The sequence below is a fragment of the Notamacropus eugenii genome, chromosome 4 (assembly GCF_028372415.1).
Source record: "Notamacropus eugenii isolate mMacEug1 chromosome 4, mMacEug1.pri_v2, whole genome shotgun sequence".
NCBI classification, from domain to species: domain Eukaryota; kingdom Metazoa; phylum Chordata; class Mammalia; order Diprotodontia; family Macropodidae; genus Notamacropus; species Notamacropus eugenii.
This window is the reverse complement of record NC_092875.1, coordinates 261,040,610-261,054,251: the sequence shown is the minus strand read 5'-3', so window position 1 is coordinate 261,054,251 and position 13,642 is coordinate 261,040,610. Positions and strand designations below refer to the sequence as shown.

Sequence of the window (13,642 nt, the reverse complement as noted above, 5' to 3'; positions counted from 1 at the left end):
CTTTGCAGGGAGGAAAATAAAACCTTGGGGTTGTTTTGATTTGCATTTTTTTTATCAATTCTATATTAATTTCTATATTTATACTTTTGAAAGTATTCCTCTAATGCTTTCATAGTCTCAGTTTTATTAGCACATAACGGCCTAATAGATTCTAATTATTATTTTTCTTTCTTGTTTTATGATTTTACCTTGGTCATTTGCTATGTTGTTGATCTGATCTTCTGTCCAATTTTTAATGAAACTGATTAAAGATTTGTTATTTCTGGTGGTCTTTTCAAAGAACTGGCTTTTAGTTTTGTTCTTCATTTCTAAAACTTTCTACTTTCCCATTTATATATTTCTTTCTAATTTTGATAATGCCTCTTTTGTGATACTCTTAATTATGTTTATTTTCTGATTTCTAAAAACATATTTAGATCATTAATCACAATATTCTATTGTTAATCTATGTTTGCAGGAATATGACTTTTCCCCTTGAGGATACCTTTAATTGAAACCCTGACTTTTGGAATATTCTTTCATATTATCATTTTCTCTCATAATAATTAGATTTGTTTGTGGGTCAATTCACATTGGATTTCATTGTTAAGTCTCCATTTCAGTCTGTCTTTTGCATGTATTCTCTGAACTGATTACTCTTTCAATTGTATAACTGTCTCTAAATTCATTTTTACTATTTTTGCCTTTATAGATCTGTTTGCAATACCTCTATGTTCTAATAACAGATCATTTTTTTGTGAAATCAACATGTCATGCTGTACATACACACACATATGTATTGTATATATGGATGTGTGTGCATATACATACACAGAGATGTATCAGTATCACTGAGATGTAATAATTCTTTTAGCCTAATCTGTTGAACAATTTTTTGAGTTCTATATATACCATTTTATCTTTCTGTTAGACTTATACAAAACTGAAAAAGGGAATCTATACTTTCTTTTAGTTCAATTAATATTTCTATGAATTCATACGATAAAATGTTTAAGTTTTTAATTTTTATATCAGTTTGTCTATTGTTCTCTTAAGCCTAATATAGCATTGGTTATCCATTTTTATGTTTCGAACATTTGTTTTTTGCTATATTTGAAAGACTGCAATGTCTACTATTTTGAATTCGTTTATTGTGCAATATTATATATGCCAGCTCCTCAGTTTTATTTTGTGCAGATCTTTGTCTTTTAAATTTATTTCTTGGAAGCAAAAGACTGTGAGGCTTTGTACACTTATTCAATCTGGCATTTTTTTTTATTTTATTAGATTCTTTAATCCATTCACATTTAAATTAATCAGTTATATTTTCTTTCACTTCTACCACGAGATTAGGATTTCTCTTTGACTTCTTCTAGAAACACAGGTCTATATCTCTTCAATTACTGTAACAATTTATTTTAAGGCCACTGTTCCCACCAGATCTCTTTTCCCTGTAAACACTCTGCTGCATTGCCTATAAGCAGTTCAAGGTTGTAGTGCCAGGATGGAGAGGAACACTGGTAGGAACAGGGACAGGGGTCAGAGATTTAGGGTGGAAAAGAGTGTTTGTGGTTGCTCAAAGACCAAAGCACAAATGAGAAGAGCAGATCCCTTGTGTAGATCATAAAACCTTAGAAAAACTGAAAATATACAGACCCCAAGAACTTGCTCTTAAAACAGCAGTAAGAAAAACCTGAAGCTTAGGAAGTATCCCTTCAACCCCAGAATCCCAGACCAATTTTAGCATGAAGTTTAAGTCAAGAATTGAAAAAATGAGCAAGCAACAACAAAAAAAGGAAACCTAACTATATAAAGAAAGTTACTATGATGATATGGAGGAATAAAACAAAAGCTCAGAAGAAGAAAATGTCAAAATAGCTACACACAAAGCTTAAAAAAATGCAAATTGGCCTCAGGTAAAGGAGGTATACAAAATAATGAAGAAAAGAACACCTTAAAAAAAAGAATAGGACAAATGCTATAAGAGGCACAAAAATTCACTGAAGAGAATTCTTTAAAAAGTAAAAGCTGCCAAATGGAAACAAGGTTAAAAAATTCACTGAAAGAAAGAACTGCTTGCAAAGCAGAATTTGCCAAATGAAAAAGGAGGTACAAAAGCTCACTGAAGAAAATAATTCCTTAAAAATTAGAATTTGGCAAGTTAATTGAAAGTTAATTGGTAAGTTAATTTGGAAGCTAATGATTCTAAGAGAAAAACAACTGACCTGGAAGACATATTAAAGAGAAATAATTTTAAAATTACTGGACTACCTGAAAACCATGGTCAATATACGAGCCTGGTCAACATCATATTTCAAGAAATTATCAAATAAAATTATTCTGATATCCTAGAACAGAGAATAAAATGGACTTTGAAAGAATCCATCAATCATCTCCTAAAAAAGATCACAAAATCAACCCACTCAAGAATATTATAGTCAAATTTGAGAATTCCCAGGTTGAGGAGAAATATTACAAGCTGCCAGAAAGAAATAATTCAAGTATCATAGAGCAGAGTCAGAATAACACTTAAGATCTTGCAGCTTCTACATTAAAAGACTGGAAGGCTTTAAATGTGATATTCCAAAGGGTAAAGAAGCAAAAGTGAGGTTAATCTTTCAGGGGGAAAACGGTCATTTAATGAAATAGAAGACTTTTCAGCATTTCCGATGAAGAAATCAAAGCAGAATAAAAAAATCTGACTTTCAAAAACATAAGACTCACGAAAAACAAAAAGATAACTAGAAATGAGAAATAATAAGGAATTCATTAAGGTTAAATTGACTATATTTCTACATATGAAGATGATACTTGTAACTCCTAAGAATTCTATCATTATTACGGCAGGCAGAAGTATACCTAGACAAAGTACAGGTGTGAGGTGAGTTATCATGATAGGACGATATTAAAATAAAATTAAGAGGTAAGAAAGATGATTGCACTGGTAAAAGGAGGAAGATAGAGGTATAATGGGGGAAATTATCTCTCATAAAAGAGGAATGAAAGAGCAATCTCTTTAAGTATCAAATCCCTACAGATTATACCCGTTGTAAGATACTAATTTCCCTTACAGAAATCTCTCTCCTCCCATGGGAACATTCATCTGTATTCTTTATCCCCACTACAAAAGTAAGATTTCCCTCTTATTCCCCATTTTTCTACCCCTCCCTTTGTCTCTTAATCCAATTTCCTGGAGGCTCTCTTCTTTTCAAGACACTGTAGGAATTAATTTTCACTTCACTGTTAGCCTTTGATTTGAATAGCATCTACCACTTACTCTTCTCTTTCTCCTTTCTCCCCTTATGTGCTTTCAGATGCTATAATTTAGATCCACAAAAAACATTAATTCTCCTGTATGTGGAATGTTTTGAAGGCTAGTCTATATTGTTTCATGCCTGTTTCTACACCACGTCTATTGAGCTCTTGCTTTCACTTGTTACGTTGGGTGCATTTAAAGAGAAATCTCTTAATTGTCTCTTTGTTGTTATTTTTGTTATTATTGTTCTTGGTCACAGTTGTTTGCTTGTCTTCTTGTATTTTCTGTTGTTTGAGGTGTTCAAGAAGCAAATAATTTCTTCAAATGTGATTTTCGTTCTAGGAAGGTTTCAAATAATTCTTGTTTACTGAACAACCATCCTTTTGCACTAATGGTTAGGCTCAGAGTTTCATGGTAGGTCACCTTAGGTTTTATATTAAGTTACTTTGCTCTTGGGAACACATTCCCTCCTGCAGTTTCTGGAGGGTTCAGAATAGTCTAATATCATTTGAACTTCATTTTATTTATATTAATCTTTCTACTGGTGGCTTCAAAAATTTACTGTTTATCACTGGAAATGCTAAGTTTAACCACTATGGGTACTGAGCTTTGATAAATAAATTTTTTTTTCCCATTGTGTTAATCTGTAGATTCTTTTCATTGGCACTTTAGTTTCAGTATTTAGAAGTTTTGGTCAAATTTCTTGTATTATGAATGGCATTAAAGTGTTTGGAGTTTTTGACCAATATTCTTTTAGGAGACCTATAATCTTTATGTTGTCTCTACACATCTTATTTCTGAGAGTAATATGTTTTGATTGTATGAAGATTATATTTTCTTCTAATGTTACTGCAAAGTTTCTCTTCTTTCAGATTGTCATTCACTTCATATATATCATACTGAAGTTTAGTGGAAGTAGCACTGCATTTGGAGTCAGAAGGCATATTTTTAAATCCTGTCTCTGTCACTCACTAGTGAAGTCAGTTTACTGCAGAAGATAGAGGGAAGGCACAAGAATGAAGATCAGTAAAGGCTTTCTGCAGAAGGACTTTAGCTGACACATTAATGAAACCAGATGGAAATGAGGAGGCAAATCATTCCAGGTATGGGGGACAACCAGTGAAAACATCTACATGGGAGATGCAGTATGCTATTCAAGGAAAAGCAAGGAGGCCAAAGTCACTGGAGTATAGAGTACTACAACTTAGAGGCAAGGAAACCTGCAATCAAATCCCCAACTCTTAACATTGGCTGTGTGACCTTGCAGAAGAAACTTAATCTGTCTCAGGTTCAGGATCTTCATCTCTAAAATGAGGAGGTTAGACTTAATGACTTCTGAAGTACCTTTCAGGCTTAAACTGATGTTACTAGAACTTCTTTGGACCTCAGTTTCCTCATTTGTAAAATGAAGAGTTGAACTAATTGTCCAAGAAGGATTACTTCCTGATTTAAATCTATTATCCTATGGTCCCAGAACTGCAGTATAGCATCATTCACTATAAAAAAGAATTTAGTATAAACTGTGTGTCTTGGACTATATCTAAGGGCTGTTAATAACATGACCCAGTGAATATTTTGAGAAGAGTCTTAGACACAGACCATTATATTTGGTCAGTGTTTAACATAACCATGCAGCCATTTAAAATTTTTAAAAGGTGGCATACTTGTTGAAGCTGTTGTGATTTCAAATGGAACACAGAGCAAGTGCTTAAGAAATTAGGCAATTACTGAGAATCTAAGCAAAAGTCTGATAGTCTAGCTTTTTTTGAAAATGAATTTCAAATAGAAATCTGATTATTAATCAAATAAATGTATTCTGCATATTTGGGGTCAGATTCTCCCAGGGCCTAAACTATTCTTTTGTTATGAAATGAATAACAAATAGAAAAAAGGAATTTATAACTCTTGTAAGGCCAGTAGCCAGTAAGCTTTCAGTAAATAATTGGCATGTAGCTAACAACCAAAGAATAACTTAGGCATGGAACAAATATTGCTTATTATATACATGAACATATATGTTTATATAATAATAGTAGTAATAATAACAATAATCACTTTTATACAGCCCTTTAAAGTTTGTGAAACATTTTATATGTTAGCTCCTTTAGTCCTCAAAACAATCCTATGAAGTAGGTGCTATTATTATCTCTACTTCACAGATGTATTTATATACACATATATGTTCCATGTTAAAATTGGAATAACTCTTTAAAACTCTTAAATATCTGAATATGAAAGTATAGAATTAAAACATTAAATCAAATCAATGAATATAAAAAAATGAACAAGGATACAGAAGGTTGGTCCTTATGATAATTAAATTTATTGTTTAAGACTATGAGACACCCCTTTGTTAAATCTATCTATTAAATCTATAGTTCTACCTTTTCTCTTTACTCATTTTTGCATTTCTCAGTATTTATGTAGACACAGTCCCTAATTTACAAAACTATCATGTTATACAATTGCTTGTTAAGTCAGTTTGGAGCACAGAACACACTTTATAATTTACTCAATTTTGTAAATGCTGTATAAGTTTCTAGCTTAACCCAAGAAGTATATTTAACCTGCACCACAGATGAAGTTTGTAGAGAATAATACAGTTACAATACCGGTAATAAAAAGTGAAAAAATCACATGAGACTTTAGGTTTGCTTTTCCCTTTAAATGACAGTGTCTGAGAAAAAGCAGCTTTAATTAAGAGAATTAAAAGGTAGATAGAAATAGGGTGGAAATGCAGATGGGAACTTCTTGGCACTTTCCTAGGCTTTTATGGGGTGATAATACTGGTTCCTATTATATCTAGTTTCACCTAATAACCTATAACTTTCCTTTTTCTTGATTGAAGCATTTCATTAGCACTTTTATACCTATCAGTCTATGAGACCATAAACTCCTCAAGGGCAGGTACTCTTTGACTTGTCACTGTATCCCTAGCATTTAAAACAATGCCTGGTATACAATAGGAGCTTAAGGTTTTCTGATTGACAATTTTTGTAAAGTACTTTTCACATCTTAAAGATATGTACACAAATGCACATATATATGAATATATCTCATAACTATTATTATATTTTATAGGATTGCTTCACTGAAATGAGTCAAGAGACTTGGGTTGTAGCTCCAGTTCTTCCATTCATCAGTTGTGTGATTCTGGGCAAGCACCTTAACCTTCTATTATATGAGACACTTTTAAAGTCAAATGTTCCTAAATTGAGAAGTGTTTTATTTATATTAGTATCTGGACAAAACTAATAAATCTCATATAATCTCATAGTCATACTAATAATATGATTACATGTAAGTAATGAATAAATTTGTAACAAAAAACAAACAATATCTTACAGTTCTATAGGATTATTATATCACCTTTCAAATTAAACACAACCTTAGAATCATGACCTTCACGGCTTTCTATTCACTATAAAACTTACATCAGTTCCCTCTATCTGCCCTTGATAAAGTCTATTCTATACTTATTCAAGTGAAATTACCATGTTGCCTTGCCCTTCTCTCCTCCTACCTCTGAATTTTTATCCAAACAGATGTAAAAATAAACAAATGTGAAAAAAAATAATCTTTTCATTCTTTAGATCTTCACATTATAGACCTTTTCCTTCATCAGGGTCAACCTCTAAAAGATCAGGTATGTAATATATCCTATCAAACTGTCATCTAGTGCCAGGCACCAGGATTTTTATGTTTCCTGACTACTGACTACACCCTATCAAGATGCCTAAAGTTCAACCCATGAACAAACTTCCTACATCATCTTATTACTTACAGATTAGTGTCCAATCCGATATCTGATGTGACATAATTTGACAACATTAACTTACAACAGGGTCATATGCTCTCTCAGTGCTCAAATATTGACTGAATAACATTTTAAGCCATCTTTGAAATGTAAAATTCATTTTGTTTAACCAACAGGAATAAAGATAGAATACTCTGGGTCCAACCACAATGAGAAATAGTTATTTGAATTTCTTGCCCACTTTTGGAATTGTAATCAAATGCATCCTACAAAAGTCTGATTATTGCTAGGCATACAAGATTACATGAAGAATCTATCAGTAGAACATAATTTTGACACCCCATCCCAACCCCCACCCTGGCAAATAAGATATCTTTGTTGTTGCTGAGTCATTTTGAGTTGTGTCCAACTCTTTGTGACCTGATTTGGGGGTTTTCTTGGCAAAGATACTGGAGTGGTTTGTCCTTTCTTTTTCCATTTTTCAGATGAGTAACTGAGGCAAACAGTGCTAAGTGACTTGCCCAGGGTCACATAGTTAACAAGTGTCAGAGGCCAAATTTCAACTCAGGAAGATGCGTCTTCCTGACTTCAGGTCAGACACTCTATCCACTGTACTACCTCGCTGCCCCATAACACATGCAGGTTCCATCTATTTTCAATGAGCTCAGTAGCAAAATGAAAATTACAAGAACCATTTCATAATCTATTAGGGGGTCACATTTCTTTCCATGACAAATAACTCTGAAGCTAGGGAAGGTCCATTTCTAGATTCTATGGGGCCACTCCACAGAAATAATTACAGAGCCAGATTTAAAATGGACTGCAGAGGAGACATTCCTCTGCAAGGCTGACACTAACCTGAAGCAATGGAAAGCTGAATTAGTCCCAGATTAACAAAGGTTTGGGTTAATTTAGTAGATCCAAAATATCCAGTTTATTCCCAGACCACAAAATGTCTTTCTTAACTCACGCTGATTTAAACTTCAAAGAATCTCTGAAATAAAGCTGTCTTTCTGGAGCCAACTTGGGACTAGACTATATACTCCCTTCTCAAAAATCTTCAACGATTCCCTATTGAATAATAGGACAAAAATAGAAATGCCTCAACCTGGTATTTAACATGCCACAATATAAGTTCAACTTACATTTTCAGGCTTACTTCATACTATTCCATTTCATACATTCTACTTTTTCAGCCAAACTTGTCTAGTAGGTAGTTATTCTCTGTACTCCTGAACTAGTTATCTAAATTTCCCACCTCCCTGTTTTTGCTCTGATTCCCCTAAGGTGGGAATATACTCCTTCCTTACCTTTTACTCTTAGGATCCCTAGCTTACTTCAAGGCTCAACTCTGGTACCAGTTCTAATACGAAGCTTCTCCTTCTGTACCCAGTTAAATTCTCTCTTTCCTCAAATTACCCTAAAACTGTGCAAATGTTGTATCCAGGCCTACCCCCAAATATGCCACAGTAAAAAATGATTTGTTTTTGATGTCTGCACCTTGAATAGTGCCTTGCACAAAGTAGGGACTTAATAAATGTCTGTTCAATTGAATTGTCTCACTTTTCAGCAAATATAAGCATACAGAATTAAGGAACAAAAAAATGTACCCAAATATAGAACTCTGAAAGAGTAAATATAATGAGGCCTGGGCTGTGATGGATACAAAAATGACTAATATATAATCCCTGTTCTGGGGTGGTGAAAAGTTCTAGAGTCTAGAGCAATGGGATATAATATCTTTTTAAAAGGTATAATTTTTATGTAAACAAATAAATTTAGCATATCTTATATAATGAAGTAACATTACAGATATTACCACAAAAGAAAGAGCATATCAGAACTATTGCTTCTTTCCTCTTCATCATGTTAACCTCCAAAACAAAATGTAAATCATAACATCCAATAAATTAACAAGTTATTTCTTACTTTTCATAATTGCAAATTAAACATCTGAATAAAAACAAATATCTAAAACCAATAGAAGATTGACTCAGTTGGATCACAAATAGACCAATTTTTACATCACATCATCATATATTTATGAAACTCATATGGCAATTATAAGTCATTAAAGTGCATTATACACCAACATTATTAACAAAATATATTCCATGATGTTATATCATTGATTACAATATTTTTCTCACTTAATTATAAACAATTATTCTATTTTTAATCTCCCAAACAATAACCAAATGAGTCATGCAGCTCATTTAAACATCACTAAGTTAAATATCACTTATTAAGCACCTACTATTGGTCAACTTTTCAGCTCACTCCCCAAGGTATCTGCTGCTCTGCCTGGTTTCACTCCATGAAACAAGATGAGCTTTCCAGGTTAAGCTCATTACTTCTAAACTCATCACGATCCTGCTAACTCAAAGCCTGATTGATACCACATTCCTCAGGCTCATCTCCTTCTAACTGAAGGGCTGGAGGATGAAATACTAAACTCCTCCCAATGCTTTCCTTTCTAGAAGACAGAAACTGGACTTTACTAGTCACTTCACTCTGCCTCTGCTGCTCTGCCTGGTTTCAACTCCAAAGAATAAGATACTCCAATACCTGGTGCCTCCTAGTGATTTCCCTCCCCCACCTTTCCTGCCTCTTTTGGGTATTGTCCTCCCCATCCCCATTAAGACTGTAAAGTCCTTGAGGGCAGGCACTGTCTTTTTCTTATTAAGGGCATTCTCAGTGGTTAGCACAGCACCTGGCAGACAGTAGGCCCTTAATAAATGTATATTGGATTGGACTGATTAAGTGTGAGGGATACAAAAAAGGCAAAAAGCACTATCATGAATACAAACTGGGTAAACTGGGTGGGAGGAGTGCAGTCTCAGAGGGAAGGCACTAAGATTAAGAAGGACTAGGAAAGGCTTCCTGCAGAAGGCTGGACTTTAAATGAGACTTGAAGAAAGCCAGGAGGTAGAGATGAAAACAAAAAACATTCCAGTAATGGAGGATGGCTGAAGTGGGAAGATGGAATGCCTTTGTGTGAAGAACAGCCAGGAAGCCAGTGTCACTGGATCACAGAGAGCATGAAAGGCAGGAAGGTGTGAAAAGCCTAGAAAGTTAGGAAGTGTCCAAACAAAGGGGAAAATAAAGAAGAGCAAAAAAGCAAAAGAGAAGATTTCATATCTGAACCTGAAGATAACAGGGAGTCATTGGAGTTTATTGAATATGATGTAACATGTTCACAACTGTGCTTTAGTAAGATCAATTTGATAGCTGAGTGGAAGACAGACCCTAGTGAAGAAAGATAAGAGACAGGGAGATGGAGCAACACATTGCTACAGAAGTCCATGTGTGATGTGATAATGGCTTGCACTAGAGTGGTTGCAGGGGGGTACATAAAGAGATGTCATGATGATAAAACAGAAGAATCTGACAACCAACTGAATATGGGGGAGGGGGAAAAGAAAGAGTGAAAAATGAAGGATGGCACCTAGTTTGTGAACCTGAGTGACTTGGATGATGGTAACACCTTTGATAGTAAAAGGGAAGTAAGGAAAGAGGAAAAGGTTTTGGGGGAAAGTGAATGAGTTCAGTTTTGAACAAGCTGAGTTAAGATGTCTACAAGACATCCAATTTATGATAAGTAGTTAGCAGCAATTAGAGATGTAAGACCCAAGGTCAGAAGAGAGATGGAGCTGGACAAGGACATCTGAGAATTACCTGCATAGAGATGATAACTGAAACTATGAGAGCTGTTATCACCAAGTGATCTCTCTTAGGCATAGAGGGAGAAAAGAAGAGATTCCAGGACAGAGCCCTGAAGGACACAGCTGTCATGACATGGACGAAGATCCAGCAAAGGAGACACAGAAGAAGTTCAGAAGCCAGAAGGAGAAACAGGTAAAGCAGTATCATGAAAACAAAGTATCAGAGAGAAGAAGCTGATTGATAAGTCAAAGGCTGTGAAGAGGTCAAAAAAAGAAGATTGAGAAAAATACATTAGATTTGGCAATTAAGAGATCATGAACAATTTCAAGCGTGTAGTTTTGGTTGAATGATGAGGTCAGAACCAAGACTGCAGAGAGTTAATCAGAAGTTTTTTTGCCTATGGAGCTGGCATTTCAGAGAGCAAAATGGAAAAGTTAGGTAACTTTAGAGGCATAGTTGAGGGTGTTTGAGGGGGTGGGATAGAGAATGGGGTTGAACAATGGTAACAGGCAGTTAATAATTATTGGGTGGGTATGATGGGGTGGAAGTGTGCTAATCATTGAGGAATGAGGTCAGATAGGTTATTGTCCCCTCTGGTTTGTCTTTGGGTAGAGTGGTCACAGGGCTTTAAGCAGCTGTGTATGGCTAGAAAGTACAAGGAGGTGAAGGGATCAGGGGATGCCAAGGCCTGGGCAGGTTCAGTCCTGTGAAGCTGCAGGTGACTAGAAAGAGTGTCTAGAAAAAGTTGGAAGTACACAGGCAATGTTAAGTCCTGGGGAGTCACACAGGTGGCAAGGGAGAGTGCTTGCTTGGAGCATTGTTCCAAATGTTGCCTACATGTTTTGACATGTGGCACAGTGGAAAATGTACTGGATTTGGAGATAAAAGGCTGAGTTCAAATCCCAGCTCACCTACTTAGTACCTGTGTGGCTTTGGTTAAGTCATTTAAGCTCGCAGGGTCTCAATTCATCTATAAAAGAAGCTTGCAACAGATGGCCTGTAAGGTCCCTCACTTCCAGTTCTAATTTATGATCTTCCAAAAATTATGCTGAAGGATAGACACTTCAGTGCCACTGATGTAACTTTACCTGTTTAAGAGCCTTTTTGGTGTGCTGCTGGAAGGAAGACACTAACTTATTTTGCACTGCTGTATTTGTAAGGCTTGAGTCTCGGTTGGAAGACGCTTCTTCAGACACTTGTCTTGTACAAACTAGAAAAAGAGAAAAGATATGAGATGATAAATGTCTAATTCATTTGAAATCTCACTTAGAATCACTAACTGTTGGGGCTTTCCAGCATAAAGCAGCTTCTTCATATGTGAACAATATATATTGTCCACCTGAAAACAAGCCTTGAGAAATGTAATCATTTTGAATCTCTCTCACCCCACAGGCTATCTGTAAAAAAATAAAACAAAAAAAATTTTAAAATAAACAAAACCATACCAAACTCATTCCTTCATTTATGTCACTACTTATATATGCTAGTTTTTTTTTTTAATCTATACAGTGGATTATGGGTTGAACAATACATCCCCAGTTGAAGAATAAAAAAGAATAAAAATCAGAATGCTGCCTTTTAAAATGTGAAGAAACTGGTCCTTTCTCAGATTAACATATAATTTTCCCATTCTCCAGGATGATGTCGTTACTTTCCTTGAATTAGGGAGACTTTCACTTTTTCCCTCTTAACACTGCTTACTAGCACTAGCTAAAAAAGAATTCAAAGAATTTCTTTGAATAAAGTCCAAAATTATCAACGTAAAGCTTTATGGCTACTGTTCATAAGACTGCATGTTTTTTCTGCTTCCTTGAATCACACGTTGGTGAGGGGTGGGGACAGTGAGAGGAGTACACTAAGGTATGTGGTCCAAATGCTGCGTTCAGGTCTATCAGCAATGATTTATACATTTATACAGTGCCTTACAGTTATCTCATTTGATCCTCTGAACAAACATATGAAAGGAATTGCTATTACCTCCATTTTATAGAGAGTCAATAAACATTTATTAAAAGACACGATTAATTTAAAAAGAGAAGGCACTAGAATTAAGGGAGAACAGAAAAGACTTCTGTATAGAAGGGAGGTTTTTAGCTGGGACGTGAAGGAAGTCAGGGTAGCCAAGAGGTAGAGATAAGGAGTCCAGGCATGAGGGAAGCCAAAAATGCCTAGAACTGGACACAGAATGTCTTGCTTGAGGGACTGCAGAGTCTAATGTCACTGAAATGAAGAGTTGGGGGAAGGAGGGTTAGTGTAAGAAGGCTGGATGAAGAAACTGAGGCTAACTGAACCAGGGTCACAAAGCTAGTAAATGTTAGGATTCTAATTAAATTCTTCCAGATTCCAAATCCAGCACTCTATCCACTACAACATGTAGCTAGATTATATAAAAGTTGACAAATCTGTTCTCTCAAATATACAAATCTTGGCATCCTGCCTGTGTAATTTATAAACTGTCTTGGAACGACATGAATCCTCATTCTTTAGAATTATTTTCACATCCATTGCTTTTAAAGCAATGATGTTCATAATCTTCTATCTTCCTTTTTTAATGTGTTTTACAAAGGAATTCCTTTTTCTTTTTTTAGGGCATTAACATTTATTATCCCCTACACCCAAATTTAAGAAGACCAAGAAAAATATTTTTCTTCTACTTTGAAACAGCCACCACAACTGCCCAAAGGAGAATCTTTTTTTCTTTTAAATTTATTTATTTAACTTTTGACATTCATTTTCACAAAATTTTGGGTTCCAAATTTTCTCCCCATTTGTCCCCTCCCCACACCCCAAAGCACTGAGCATTCTAATTGCCCCTATCACCAATCTGCCCTCTCTTCTATCATCCCTCCCTTCCCTTGTCCCCATCTTCTCTTTTGTCCTGTAGGGCCAGATAACTTTCCATACCCCTTTACCTGTATTTCTTATTTCCTAGTAGCAAGAAAAATACTCGACAGTTGTTCCTAAAACTTTGAGTTCCAACTTCT

General features: G+C 35.0%; 1 protein-coding gene across 4 annotated transcripts in view; it reads right to left on the bottom strand.

The window, feature by feature from the left end:
• ASXL3 (ASXL transcriptional regulator 3) overlaps positions 1–13,642 on the bottom strand; it is a 243,119-nt gene that overhangs the window by 86,967 nt on the left and 142,510 nt on the right. For all 4 annotated transcript variants that reach the window (XM_072604508.1, XM_072604511.1, XM_072604509.1 and 1 more), the window contains one exon: positions 11,747–11,868. In XM_072604508.1, coding sequence (XP_072460609.1) covers positions 11,747–11,868 — 122 coding nt within the window. The remainder of the gene's footprint in view (positions 1–11,746; positions 11,869–13,642) is intronic.